Here is a 15,003-nt window from a genome sequence, read left to right as displayed (position 1 = left end):
TGTCTGAACATGGACTACAGTGTGTGTGTGTCTGAACATGGACTACAGTGTGTGTGTGTCAGAACGTGGACTACAGTGTGTGTGTGTGTGTCAGAACTTGGACTACAGTGTGTGTGTCAGAACATGGACTACAGTGTGTGTTTGTGTCAGAACGTGGACTACAGTGTGTGTGTGTGTGTCAGAACTTGGACTACAGTGTGTGTGTGTCAGAACATGGACTACAGTGTGTGTGTGTCAGAACGTGGACTACAGTGTGTGTGTCTGAACATGGTCTACAGTGTGTGTTTCAGAACATGGACGACAGTGTGTGTGTTGTAACCATGCTAACCCTCCCCCCTTGTATCTCTCCTGTCTCTCCAGACCTGAGGCGGATGACTGCAGGCTTCATGGGCATGGCTGTAGCCATCATTCTGTTTGGCTGGACGATAGGTGTTCTGGGATGCTGCTGGGATAGAGGACTGATGCAGTACGTGGCAGGATTACTGTTCCTCATGGGAGGTAAGAGGACAATACAGATGACTGTTCCTCATTGGAGGTAAGAGGACAACACAGATTACTGTTCCTCATGGGAGGTAAGAGGACAATACAGATACTGTTCCTCATTGGAGGTAAGAGGACAACACAGATTACTGTTCCTCATTGGAGGTAAGAGGACAATACAGATACTGTTCCTCATTGGAGGTAAGAGGACAACACAGATTACTGTTCCTCATGGGAGGTAAGAGGACAATACAGATACTGTTCCTCATTGGAGGTAAGAGGACAACACAGATACTGTTCCTCATTGGAGGTAAGAGGACAATACAGATACTGTTCCTCATTGGAGGTAAGAGGACAACACAGATTACTGTTCCTCATGGGAGGTAAGAGGACAATACAGATACTGTTCCTCATTGGAGGTAAGAGGACAACACAGATTACTGTTCCTCATTGGAGGTAAGAGGACAACACAGATACTGTTCCTCATTGGAGGTAAGAGGACAACACAGATTACTGTTCCTCATTGGAGGTAAGAGGACAACACAGATTACTGTTCCTCATTGGAGGTAAGAGGACAACACAGATACTGTTCCTCATTGGAGGTAAGAGGACAATACAGATACTGTTCCTCATTGGAGGTAAGAGGACAACACAGATTACTGTTCCTCATGGGAGGTAAGAGGACAATACAGATACTGTTCCTCATTGGAGGTAAGAGGACAGCACAGATTACTGTTCCTCATTGGAGGTAAGAGGACAACACAGATACTGTTCCTCATTGGAGGTAAGAGGACAACACAGATTACTGTTCCTCATTGGAGGTAAGAGGACAACACAGATTACTGTTCCTCATTGGAGGTAAGAGGACAACACAGATACTGTTCCTCAAGGGAGGTAAGAGGACAGCACAGATTACTGTTCCTCAAGGGAGGTAAGAGGACAACACAGATACTGTTCCTCATTGGAGGTAAGAGGACAACACAGATACTGTTCCTCATGGGAGGTAAGAGGACAACACAGATACTGTTCCTCATTGGAGGTAAGAGGACAGCACAGATACTGTTCCTCATTGGAGGTAAGAGGACAACACAGATACTGTTCCTCATTGGAGGTAAGAGGACAACACAGATACTGTTCCTCATTGGAGGTAAGAGAACAGCACAGATACTGTTCCTCATTGGAGGTAAGCGGACAACACAGATACTGTTCCTCATTGGAGGTAAGAGGACAACACAGATGACTGTTCCTCATTGGAGGTAAGAGGACAACACAGATTACTGTTCCTCATTGGAGGTAAGAGGACAACACAGATTACTGTTCCTCATTGGAGGTAAGAGGACAACACAGATACTGTTCCTCATTGGTTAAGAGGACAACACAGATTACTGTTCCTCATTGGAGGTAAGAGGACAACACAGATTACTGTTCCTCATTGGAGGTAAGAGGACAGTGGTTACACAGATACTGTTCCTCATTGGAGGTAAGAGGACAATACAGATACTGTTCCTCATTGGAGGTAAGAGGACAACACAGATACCTTTCCTCATGGGAGGTAAGAGGACAACACAGATTACTGTTCCTCATTGGAGGTAAGAGGACAACACAGATTACTGTTCCTCATTGGAGGTAAGAGGACAACACAGATTACTGTTCCTCATTGGAGGTAAGAGGACAGCACAGATACTGTTCCTCATTGGAGGTAAGAGGACAACACAGATTACTGTTCCTCATGGGAGGTAAGAGGACAACACAGATTACTGTTCCTCAAGGGAGGTAAGAGGACAGCACAGATACTGTATCTCATGGGAAGGAAGAGGACAACACAGATACTGTATCTCATGGGAGGGAAGAGGACAACACAGATACTGCATCTCATTCAAGTCAAGGCTCTGGATTCACCAAACACTTCTTTAAGAAAAATTACAAAGGATGCTTTTAAATGTAAAAAAAAGTAACATATTCATAAGATAGTTTGTATTGGGGGCCCTAAATCCTGGTGATCAGGTAAATCAATCCAGGGCGGCAGGTAGGCTAGTGGTTAGAGGCAGGTAGCCTAGTGGTTAGAGGCAGGTAGCCTAGTGGTTAGAGGCAGGTAGCCTAGTGGTTAGAGCGTTGGACTAGTGGTTAGAGGCAGGTAGCCTGGTGGTTAGAGGCAGGTAGCCTAGTGGTTAGAGGCAGGTAGTCTAGTGGTTAGAGGCAGGTAGCCTAGTGGTTAGAGGCAGGTAGCCTAGTGGTTAGAGGCAGGTAGCTACATCGAATCCTCGAGCTGACAAAAATCTGTTGTTCTGCCTCTGAACAAGGCAGTTAACCCCACTGTTCCTAGGCAGTTAACCCCACTGTTCCTAGGCAGTTAACCCACTGTTCCTAGGCAGTTAACCCACTGTTCCTAGGTGTTAACCCCAGTTCCTAGTGGTTAACCCCACTGTTCCTAGGCAGTTAACCCCACTGTTCCTGGCAGTTAACCCCACTGTTCCTAGGCAGTTAAGTTGCCACTGTTCCAGGCAGTTACACCCCCAGGTTCCTAGGCAGTTAACCCCACTGTTCCTAGGCAGTTAACCCACTGTTCTTAGGCAGTTAACCCCACTGTTCCTAGGCAGTTAACCCCACTGTTCCTAGGCAGTTAACCCACTGTTCCTAGGCAGTTAACCCACAGTTCCTAGACCAGTTAACCCACTGCTCCTAGACCAGTTAACCCACTGTTCCTTGACCAGTTAACCCACTGTTTCTAGACCAGTTAACCCACTGTTCCTAGGCAGTTAACCCATTGTTCCTAGGCAGTTAACCCACTGTTCCTAGACCAGTTAACCCACTGTTCTTAGGCAGTTAACCCACTGTTCCTAGACCAGTTAACCCACTGTTCCTAGACCAGTTAACCCACTGTTCCTAGACCAGTTAACCCACTGCTCCTAGACCAGTTAACCCACTGTTCTTAGGCAGTTAACCCACTGTTCCAAAATCCTCACTGTTCAAATCACTAATGGTCCACACTCACACAGTCGTGATGAAAGCCCGACAGCGCCTCTTCTTCCCCCTCAGGGGGTTGAAAAGGTTTGGCATGGGCCATCAAATCGTCAAAGAGTTCTACAGCTGTATCGTTGAGAGCATGTTGGTTTGGTAATATCACCGCCGTCAAAGACTCCAGCCTCCCAAGCTGTTCTCTCTGCTTCCGCACGGCAAGCGGTAACGGTGACTCTGATTAACAGCCTGCATTCTCCATGCCCCCCACACACACACAGGGAGGCAGTGGCGGTAACATCACACTAATAAATTATGTCATGCACGGCAGAAGGGGAGGGGGAGGGAGGGGCAGAGGGAGCGGAAGAGGGACAGAGAGAGAGGGGCCTGAGCCTTGCGAGGGTAGAGAGGGGTCTTAGGGAGGCTGAGTGAGGGAGAGAGGGGGAGGGAGAAACGAGAGAGGGGTGTCAGAGAGAAAGGGGGGGGAAAGAGGGGAGGGAGAGATAAGAGAGAGCCAGGGAGAGATAAGAGAGAGACAGGTCCGGAGACTGGGCTGGGTTTCTTCCTGTAGTCGGAGGGAGAGAGCGGATGGAGAGGGAGAGAGACAGAGAGAGAGAGAGACAGAGAGAGAGAGACAGAGAGAGAGAGACAGAGAGACAGAGAGAGAGAGGCAGAGAGAGAGAGACAGAGAGAGAGAGACAGAGAGACAGAGAGAGCTTGTTTGAGAGAGACAGAGAGACAGAGAGACAGAGAGACAGAGAGACAGAGAGACTTGAGAGAGAGAAGCAGAGAGGCCTTCAGAGAGACAGAGAGACAGAGAGAGAGACAGAGAATCCAGAGGTTTCAGAGTTAGAGAGACAGAGAGAGAGAGAGAGCTAGGAGAGAGACATCTTCAGAGAGAGAATGAGACAGAGAGAGAGAGACAGAGTTGTTGACAGAGAGACAGAGAGAGAGAGACAGAGAGAGAGAGAGAGACAGAGAGATAGAGAGACTTGAGGACAGAGTTGGAGAGACAGAGAGAGAGAGAGCTTCTTGAGAGAGTCTGAGGAGAATCAACAAAAGGAGAGAGAGACAGAGGTCAGAGAGAGAGAGGGGGAGAGAGGGCCTTAGAGACAGAGAGACAGAACAGAGAGACAGAGAGACAGAGAGAGAGACAGAGAGAGAGAGAGAGAGAGACAGAGAGACAGAGAGACAGAGAGAGAGAGAGAGAATCCCCAGAGAGACAGAGAGACAGAGAGATCAGAGTTTGCAGAGACAAAGACAGAGAGAGAGAGAGAGAGAGAGACAGAGAGTCAGAGAGAGAGAGACACAGAGACAGAGAGATAATCAAGAGAGAGAGTAGATAAGAGGTCAGAGAGACAGTGAGACACAGAGAGGTGAACAGAAGGAGAGTTCCACTGTGGCCAGGTCTGCAACCCAAATGGACCGGTCAGATTACTGTGGCCAGGTCTGCAGAAATGGACCGGTCAGATTACTGTGGCCAGGTCTGCAACCCAAATGGACCGGTCAGATTACTGTGGCCAGGTCTAACCCAAATGGACCGGTCAGATTACTGTGGCCAGGTCTGCAACCCAAATGGACCGGTCAGATTACTGTGGCCAGGTCTGTAACACAAATGGACCGGTCAGATTACTGTGGTCAGGTCTGCAACCCAAATGGACCGGTCAGATTACTGTGGCCAGGTCAGATTACTGTGGCCAGGTCAGATTACTGTGGACAGGTCAGATTACTGTGGCCAGGTCTGCAACCCAAATGGACCGGTCAGATTAAGGTGGCCAGGTCTGCAACCCAAATGGACCGGTCAGATTACTGTGGCCAGGTCAGATTACTGTGGCCAGGTCAGATTACTGTGGCCATGTCAGATTACTGTGGTCAGGTCAGATTACTGTGGCCAGGTCAGAACTGTGGCCAGGTGATTACTGTGGTCAGGTCAGATTACTGTGGCCAGGTCAGTTACTGTGGCCAGGTCAGTTACTGTGGTCAGGTCAGATTACTGTGGCCAGGTCAGATTACTGTGGCCAGGTCAGATTACCCAGGTCTGCCAGTTAACCCAAATGGACTGGTCAGATTACTGTGGCCAGGTCTGCAACCCAAATGGACCGGTCAGATTACTGTGGCCAGGTCTGCAACCCAAATGGACCGGTCAGATTACTGTGGCCAGGTCTACAACCCAAATGGACCGGTCAGATTACTGTGGCCAGGTCAGATTACTGTGGCCAGGTCAGATTACTGTGGCCAGGTCAGATTACTGTGGCCAGGTCAGATTACTGTGGCCAGGTCTGCAACCCAAATGGACTCAGATTAAGGTGGCCAGGTCTGCAACCCAAATGGACCGGTCAGATTACTGTGGCCAGGTCAGATTACTGTGGTCAGGTCAGATTACTGTGGCCAGGTCAGATTACTGTGGTCAGGTCAGATTACTGTGGTCAGGTCAGATTACTGTGGTCAGGTCAGATTACTGTGGCCAGGTCAGATTACTGTGGCCAGGTCAGATTACTGTGGTCAGGTCAGATTACTGTGGCCAGGTCAGATTACTGTGGCCAGGTCAGATTACTGTGGCCAGGTCTGCAACCCAAATGGACCGGTCAGATTACTGTGGCCAGGTCTGCAACCCAAATGGATCGGTCAGATTACTGTGGCCAGGTCTGCAACCCAAATGGACCGGTCAGATTACTGTGGCCAGATCAGATTACTGTGGCCATGTCAGATTAGAGTGGTCAGGTCAGATTACAGTGGTCAGGTCAGAGACTGTGGCCAGGTCAGATTACTGTGGCAGGTCAGATTACTGTGGAAATGGTCAGAACTGTGGTCAGGGATTATGTGGCCAGGTCAGATTACTGTGGCCAGGTCTGCAACCCAAATGGACCGGTCAGATTACTGTGGCCAGGTCTGCAACCCAAATGGACCGGTCAGATTACTGTGGCCAGGTCTGCAACCCAAATGGACCGGTCAGATTACTGTGGCCAGGTCAGATTACTGTGGCCAGGTCAGATTACTGTGGCCAGGTCTGCAACCCAAATGGACAGGTCAGATTACTGTGGCCAGGGCTGCAACCCAAATGGACCGGTCAGATTACTGTGGCCAGGTCTACAACCCAAATGGACCGGTCAGATTACTGTGGCCAGGTCTGCAGAACCCAAATGGACCGGTCAGATTACTGTGGCCAGGTCAGATTACTGTGGCCAGGTCAGATTACTGTGGCCAGGTCAGATTACTGTGGACCGGTCAGATTACTGTGACCAGGTCTGCAACTGGACCAGGTCAGAGCCAGGTCAGATTACTGTGGCCAGGTCAGATTACTGTGGCCAGGTCAGGATTACTGTGGCCAGGTCTGCAACCCAAATGGACCGGTCAGATTACTGTGGCCAGGTCTGCAACCCAAATGGACCGGTCAGATTACTGTGGCCAGGTCTGCAACCCAAATGGACCGGTCAGATTACTGTGGCCAGGTCTGCAACTGTGGACCGGTCAGATTACTGTGGCCAGGTCTGCAACCCAAATGGACCGGTCAGATTACTGTGGCCAGGTCTGCAACCCAAATGGACCGGTCAGATTACTGTGGCCAGGTCAGATTACTGTGGTCAGGTCAGATTACTGTGGCCAGGTCTGCAACCCAAATGGACCGGTCAGATTACTGTGGCCAGGTCTGCAACCCAAATGGACCGGTCAGATTACTGTGGCCAGGTCTGCAACCCAAATGGACCGGTCAGATTACTGTGGCCAGGTCTGCAACTGTGGACCAGGTCAGATTACTGTGGCCAGGTCAGATTACTGTGGCCAGGTCAGATTACTGTGGCCAGGTCAGATTACTGTGGCCAGGTCTGCAACCCAAATGGACCGGTCAGATTACTGTGGCCAGGTCAGATTACTGTGGCCAGGTCAGATTACTGTGGCCAGGTCTGCAACCCAAATGGACCAGGTCAGATTACTGTGGCTAGGTCTGCAACCCAAATGGACTGGTCAGATTACTGTGGCCAGGTCTGCAACCCAAATGGACCGGTCAGATTACTGTGGCCAGGTCTGCAACCCAAATGGTCAAGTCAGATTACTGTGGCCAGGTCAGATTACTGTGGCAGGTCAGATTACTGTGGCCAGGTCAGATTACTGTGGCCAGGTCTGCAACTGTGGACCGGTCAGATTACTGTGGCCAGGTCATGCAACCCAAATGGACCGGTCAGATTACTGTGGTCTGCAACCCAAATGGTCAGATTACTGTGGCCAGGTCTGCAACCCAAATGGACCGGTCAGATTACTGTGGCCAGGTCAGATTACTGTGGCCATGTCAGATTACTGTAGCCAGGTCTGCAACCCAAATGGACCGGTCAGATTACTGATGGCCAGGTCTGCAACCCAAATGGACCGGTCAGATTACTGTGGCCAGGTCTGCAACCCAAATGGACTGGTCAGATTACTGTGGCCAGGTCAGATTACTGTGGCCAGGTCAGATTACTGTGGCCAGGTCTGCAACCCAAATGGACCGGTCAGATTACTGTGGCTAGGTCTGCAACCCAAATGGACTGGTCAGATTACTGGGCCAGGTCTGCAACCCAAATGGACTATAGTCAGATTACTGTGGCCAGGTCTGCAACCCAAATGTATAGTTCAGATTACTGTGGGAGGCAGGTCAGATTACTGTGGCCAGGTCAGATTACTGTGGCCAGTCGGGGTAACAGTGACTGTAGCCAGGTCTGCAACCCAAATGGACCGGTCAGATTACTGTGGCCAGGTCTGCAACCCAAATGGACCGGTCAGATTACTGTGGCCAGGTCTGCAACCCAAATGGACCGGTCAGATTACTGTGGCCAGGTCTGCAACCCAAATGGACCGGTCAGATTACTGTGGCCAGGTCAGATTACTGTGGCCAGGTCAGATTACTGTGGCCAGGTCAGATTCAAGTTGATTGATTGTTACACAGTTTTACTGATGTTATAGTAAATGCAGAGAAATTACTATTGTTCCGGGCAGGGTACTGGGGGGAGGCTAGTAACAAGTGACTGTAGTTCAGGGTACTGGGTGGAGGCTAGGAACAGTGACTATAGTTCAGGGCAGGGTACTGGGGAGAGGCCGGCTAGTGGTGACTATTTAACAGTCCGATGGCCTGTTTTTTCAGTCTCTGGGTCCCAGCTTTGATTGACCTGTCACCGACTTCTAGATGGTAGCAGGGTGAACAGGCCGTGACTCGGGTGGCTGAGGTCCTCGATGATCTTCTAGATGGTAGCAGGGTGAACAGTCCGTGACTCTGGTGGCTGAGGTCCTCGATGATCTTCTTGGCCTTCCTGTAACACCGGGTGCTGTAGATTTCCTGGAGGGCAGGCAGTGTGAACCCAGTGATGCGCTGACCGCACCACCCTCTGGGAATTCCCTGCGGTTGTAGGCGGTGCAGTTGCCGTACCAGGCTGTTATACAGCCCGACAGGATCCTTTCAATGGTGCATCTGTATAAGTCCTTGAAGGTCATAGTCATAGGGGGCCAAGCCAAATTTGAAGAGGTTGAAGAGGTGCTGTTGTTCCTTCACCGTGCTGTCAGTGTGAAGAGACCATGTCAGGGTGTCAGTGATGTGCATGCCGAGGAACCCAAAGCTTTTGACCCTCTCCCCTGTAGATGTGAATGGGGGGGGCCCATTGATGTGGATGGGGGGGCGGCCCTACGATGTGGATGGGGGCGGCCCTTCGATGTGGATGGGGGCGGCCCTTCGATGTGGATGGGGGGGCGGCCCTTCGATGCGGCCCATCAGGATGTCCAGGATCCAGTTGTACAGGGAGGGGTTCAGACCCAGGGCCCGAAGCTTAGTGATGAGCTTGGAGGATACTATGGTGTTGAAGACTGAGCTGTAGTCGATGAACAGCGTTCTTACATAGGTATTCCTCTGGTCCAGGTGGTATAGGGCAGGGTGCAGTGCGATGGCGATTGCATCGTCCGTGGATCTATTGGGGATGGTATGCAAATTGTAGTGGGTGTCGGGTAAGGTAGAGGTGATAAGATCCTTGACTAGTCTCTCAAAGTAATTTAGTTCAGTGCTACGGGGCGATAGTCATTTAGTTCAGTGCTACGGGGCGATAGTCATTTAGTTCAGTGCTACGGGGCGATAGTCATTTAGTTCAGTGCTACGGGGCGATAGTCATTTAGTTCAGTGCTACGGGGCGATAGTCATTTAGTTCAGTGCTACGGGGCGATAGTCATTTAGTTCAGTGCTACGGGCGATAGTCATTTAGTTCAGTGCTACGGGGCGATAGTCATTTAGTTCAGTGCTACGGGCGATAGTCATTTAGTTCAGTGCTACGGGGCGATAGTCATTTAGTTCAGTGCTACGTAGTCATTTAGTTCAGTGCTACGGGGCGATAGTCATTTAGTTCAGTGCTACGGGGCGATAGTCATTTAGTTCAGTGCTACGGGGCGATAGTCATTTAGTTCAGTGCTAAGGGGCGATAGTCATTTAGTTCAGTTACCTTCCATTTCTTTGGAATAGGAGCAATGGTGGACATCTTGAAGCAAGTGGGGACAGCAGACTGGGATCGGCAGAGATTCAATATGTCCGTAAACACTTCAGCCAACTGGTCTGCACATACCCATTCGGGTCCTGGTCAGAAGTAGTGTCCTATCCAGGGTTGTTGGGTGCCATTGGGTCCTGGTCAGAAGTAGTGTCCTATACAGGGGTGTTGGGTGCCATTGGGTCCTGGTCAGAAGTAGTGTCCTAAACAGGGTTGTTGGGTGCCATTGGGTCCTGGTCAGAAGTAGTGTCCTATCCAGGGTTGTTGGGTGCCATTGGGTCCTGGTCAGAAGTAGTGTCCTATACAGGGGTGTTGGGTGCCATTGGGTCCTGGTCAGAAGTAGTGTCCTATTTGTTGGGTGCCATTGGGTCCTGGTCAGAAGTAGTGTCCTATCCAGGGTTGTTGGGTGCCATTGGGTCCTGGTCAGAAGTAGTGTCCTATACAGGGTTGTTGGGTGCCATTGGGTCCTGGTCAGAAGTAGTGTCCTATTTGTTGGGTGCCATTGGGTCCTGGTCAGAAGTAGTGTCCTATCCAGGGTTGTTGGGTGCCATTGGGTCCTGGTCAGGTGTCCTATACAGGTTGTTGGGTGCCATTGGGTCCTGGTCAGAAGTAGTGTCCTATACAAGGTTGTTGGGTGCCATTGGTTCCTGGTCAGAAGTAGTGTCCTATACAGGGTTGTTGGGTGCCATTGGGTCCTGGTCAGAAGTAGTGAACCATACAGGGTTGTTGGGTGCCATTGGGTCCTGGTCAGAAGTAGTGTCCATACAGGGTTGTTGGGTGCCATTGGGTCCTGGTCAGAAGTAGTGTCCTATACAGGGTTGTTGGGTGCCATTGGGTCCTGGTCAGAAGTAGTGTCCTATCCAGGGTTGTTGGGTGCCATTGGGTCCTGGTCAGAAGTAGTGTCCTATACAGGGTTGTTGGGTGCCATTGGGTCCTGGTCAGAAGTAGTGTCCTATACAAGGTTGTTGGGTGCCATTGGGTCCTGGTCAGAAGTAGTGTCCTATACAAGGTTGTTGGGTGCCATTGGTTCCTGGTCAGAAGTAGTGTCCTATACAGGGTTGTTGGGTGCCATTGGGTCCTGGTCAGAAGTAGTGAACCATACAGGGTGTTGGGTGCCATTGGGTCCTGGTCAGAAGTAGTGTCCTATACAGGGTGTTGGGTGCCATTGGGTCCTGGTCAGAAGTAGTGTCCTATCCAGGGTTGTTGGGTGCCATTGGGTCCTGGTCAGAAGTAGTGTCCTATACAGGGTTGTTGGGTGCCATTGGGTCCTGGTCAGAAGTAGTGTCCTATACAGGGTTGTTGGGTGCCATTGGGTCCTGGTCAGAAGTAGTGTCCTATCCAGGGTTGTTGGGTGCCATTGGGTCCTGGTCAGAAGTAGTGTCCTATACAGGGTTGTTGGGTGCCATTGGGTCCTGGTCAGAAGTAGTGTCCTATCCAGGGTTGTTGGGTGCCATTGGGTCCTGGTCAGAAGTAGTGTCCTATACAGGGTGTTGGGTGCCATTGGGTCCTGGTCAGAAGTAGTGTCCTATACAGGGTTGTTGGGTGCCATTGGGTCCTGGTCAGAAGTAGTGTCCTATACAAGGTTGTTGGGTGCCATTGGGTCCTGGTCAGAAGTAGTGTCCTATACAAGGTTGTTGGGTGCCATTGGGTCCTGGTCAGAAGTAGTGTCCTATACAGGGTTGTTGGGTGCCATTGGGTCCTGGTCAGAAGTAGTGTCCTATACAGGGTTGTTGGGTGCCATTGGGTCCTGGTCAGAAGTAGTGTCCTATACAAGGTTGTTGGGTGCCATTGGGTCCTGGTCAGAAGTAGTGTCCTATACAAGGTTGTTGGGTGCCATTGGTTCCTGGTCAGAAGTAGTGTCCTATACAGGGTTGTTGGGTGCCATTGGGTCCTGGTCAGAAGTAGTGAACCATACAGGGGTGTTGGGTGCCATTGGGTCCTGGTCAGAAGTAGTGAACCATACAGGGGTGTTGGGTGCCATTGGGTCCTGGTCAGAAGTAGTGTCCTATACAGGGTTGTTGGGTGCCATTGGGTCCTGGTCAGAAGTAGTGTCCTATCCAGGGTTGTTGGGTGCCATTGGGTCCTGGTCAGAAGTAGTGTCCTATACAGGGTTGTTGGGTGCCATTGGGTCCTGGTCAGAAGTAGTGTCCTATACAAGGTTGTTGGGTGCCATTGGGTCCTGGTCAGAAGTAGTGTCCTATACAAGGTTGTTGGGTGCCATTGGGTCCTGGTCAGAAGTAGTGTCCTATACAGGGTTGTTGGGTGCCATTGGGTCCTGGTCAGAAGTAGTGGGGGTGTTGGGTGCCATTGGGTCCTGGTCAGAAGTAGTGTCCTATACAGTGTAGTGTCCTATACAGGGTGTTGGGTGCCATTGGGTCCTGGTCAGAAGTAGTGTCCTATACAAGGTTGTTGGGTGCCATTGGGTCCTGGTCAGAAGTAGTGTCCTATCCAGGGTTGTTGGGTGCCATTGGGTCCTGGTCAGAAGTAGTGTCCTATCCAGGGTTGTTGGGTGCCATTGGGTCCTGGTCAGAAGTAGTGTCCTATACAGGGGTGTTGGGTGCCATTGGGGACACAGATAAACAGCCCAGCGGTGTCACACACCCAGCTCACAGAGTCAGGGTGGAATTACACCCTCAATCTACACACAAAAGAGAGGAACCGTTGAAAAAGTCCAAAGTAATATATTTTAATGCTGTACAGTGGACAGTTTTCTGTTTGTACAAAATGTTCACAGTCTGAATGTGTTAGAAATTGGTTCTCCAAAATAATGATGATAGGAATGTTGTATTATATTACTGATAAACGGTTTCACACCCAAACACCAAGTGAACATCGTTCTTATTGCATCAGTGTAACCCTCTCTCTCTCTCTCTCTTCCCACCTCCTCTCTCTCTCTCTCTCTCTCTTCCCACCTCCTCTCTCTCTCTCTCTCCCTCTTCCCACCTCCTCTCTCTCTCTCTCTCTCTCTCTCCCACCTCCTCTCTCTCTCTCTCTCCCTCTTCCCACCTCCTCTCTCTCTCTCTCCCTCTTCCCACCTCCTCTCTCTCTCTCTCTTCCCACCTCCTCTCTCTCTCTCTCCCTCTTCCCACCTCCTCTCTCTCTCTCTCTCTCTTCCCACCTCCTCTCTCTCTCTCTCCCTCCCTCTCTTCCCACCTCCTCTCTCTCTCTCTCCCTCCCTCTCTCTTCCCACCTCCTCTCTCTCCCTCTTCCCACCTCCTCTCTCTCTCCCTCCCTCTTCCCACCTCCTCTCTCTCTCTCCCTCCCTCTTCCCACCTCCTCTCTCTCTCTCCCTCTTCCCACCTCCTCTCTCTCTCTCCCTCTTCCCACCTCCTCCTTCTCTCTCCCTCTTCCCACCTCCTCTCTCTCTCCCTCTTCCCACCTCCTCTCTCTCTCTCTCCCACCTCCTCTCTCTCTCTCTCCCCACCTCCTCTCTCTCTCTCTCCCTCCCTCTCTTCCCACCTCCTCTCTCTCTCTCTCCCTCCCTCTCTCTTCCCACCTCCTCTCTCTCCCTCTTCCCACCTCCTCTCTCTCTCTCCCTCTTCCCACCTCCTCTCTCTCTCTCCCTCCCTCTTCCCACCTCCTCTCTCTCTCTCTCTTCCCACCTCTCTACCTCCCTCTTCCCGCCTCCTCTCTCTCTCTCCCTCTTCCCACCTCCTCTCTCTCCCTCTTCCCACCTCCTCTCCTCCCTCTCTCCCCTCTACCCACCTCCTCTCTCTCTCTCTCTCTCCCTCTACCCACCTCCTCTCTCTCTCTCTCTCCCTCTTCCCACCTCCTCTCTCTCTCTCTTCCTCTCTCTCCCTCTTTCCCTATCCCCACCTTCTCCCTCGCTCCTTTCCCCAACCTCCCCTCTCCTTTATCTTCCCCCACTCTCTCCCTCGACACCTCCCCTCTCTCCCTCGCTACCCTTACCCTCTCCCCCCCTCTCTCCCTCGCTACCCTTACCCCCCCCCCCTCTCTCCCTCGCTACCCTTACCCTCCCCCCCCCTCTCTCCTCCCCTCTTACCCTCCCCCCTCTCTCTCCCCCTCTCTCCCTCGCTACCCTTACCCTCTCCCCCCCTCTCTCTCCCCCCTCTCTCCCTCGCTACCCTTACCCTCTCCCCACCTCCCCCTCTCTCTCTCTCTCTCCTCCTCTCTTACCCTCTCTCCCCCCTCTCTCCTCCCCTCTTACCCTCTCCCCACCTCCCCTCTCTCTCTCTCTGTCCTCCCCAGGCACCTTCTGTATAATCTCTCTCTGTACCTGCGTGGCGGGGATCAACTTCGAGCTGTCCCGTTATCCTCGCTATCTGTACGGCCTGCCGGACGACATCGGCCACGGCTACGGCTGGTCTATGTTCTGCGCCTGGGGAGGTCTGGGGCTCACCCTCATCGCTGGTTTCTTCTGTACCCTGGCTCCCTCCGTCCAGCCCATCCCTCGATCCACCTGCCCCAAGTCGAGGCAGGAGAACGGGACGGTCTGCTAGAGGGACTGGGATGGAGGATAGAGGGACTGGAGGTCCAGTCCTAGATAGATAGCTGACTGCACCTTTAACCACACAGGACAGCCATAACAAAAGAGAATTTAACAAACAAAAATGTAACAATGAGATGACAAATCCATGCATTCATTTAATTAATAATTTTCCACTTAAAGACAATGTTTAGTTTTCTTTGTTTAAAGTGTGTGTGTGTGTGTGTGTGTGTGTGTGTGTGTGTGTGTGTGTGTGTGTGTGTGTGTGTGTGTGTTTAAAGTGTGTGTGTGTGTGTGTGTGTGTGTGTGTGTGTGTGTGTGTGTGTGTGTGTGTGTGTGTGTGTGTGTGTGTGTAAACATGTGTGTGTGTGTATAAACATGTTTAAAGTGTGTGTGTGTGTGTGTGTGTGTGTGTGTGTGTGTGTGTGTAAACATGTTTAAAGTGTGTGTGTGTGTGTGTGTGTGTGTGTGTGTGTGTGTGTGTGTGTGTGTGTGTGTGTGTGTGTGTGTGTGTGTTAAAGTGTGTGTGTGTGTAAACATGTGTGTGTGTGTGTGTGTGTGTGTGTGTGTGTGTGTATAAACATGTTTAAAGTGTGTGTGTGTGTGTGTGTGTGTGTGTGTGTGTGTGTGTGT

The 15,003-nt window shown here is 51.2% G+C and overlaps 1 protein-coding gene across 1 annotated transcript; it reads left to right on the top strand.

The window, feature by feature from the left end:
* Window positions 1-324: 324 nt before the first annotated feature.
* Window positions 325-14,601, top strand: LOC121844456 (transmembrane protein 178B-like). Its single transcript, XM_042314565.1, has 2 exons — window positions 325-498; window positions 14,133-14,601. Exons 1-2 carry the CDS (start codon window positions 372-374, stop codon window positions 14,381-14,383), a joined length of 378 nt encoding a protein of 125 aa, XP_042170499.1. The 5' UTR covers window positions 325-371; the 3' UTR covers window positions 14,384-14,601.
* The last annotated feature ends 402 nt before the right edge of the window (window positions 14,602-15,003 follow it).

Source organism: Oncorhynchus tshawytscha, unplaced genomic scaffold (genome assembly GCF_018296145.1).
Source record: "Oncorhynchus tshawytscha isolate Ot180627B unplaced genomic scaffold, Otsh_v2.0 Un_contig_6640_pilon_pilon, whole genome shotgun sequence".
NCBI classification, from domain to species: Eukaryota; Metazoa; Chordata; class Actinopteri; order Salmoniformes; family Salmonidae; genus Oncorhynchus; species Oncorhynchus tshawytscha.
Note: the sequence above shows the minus strand (reverse complement) of the source record. Positions and strands in the feature narration are given on the sequence as shown.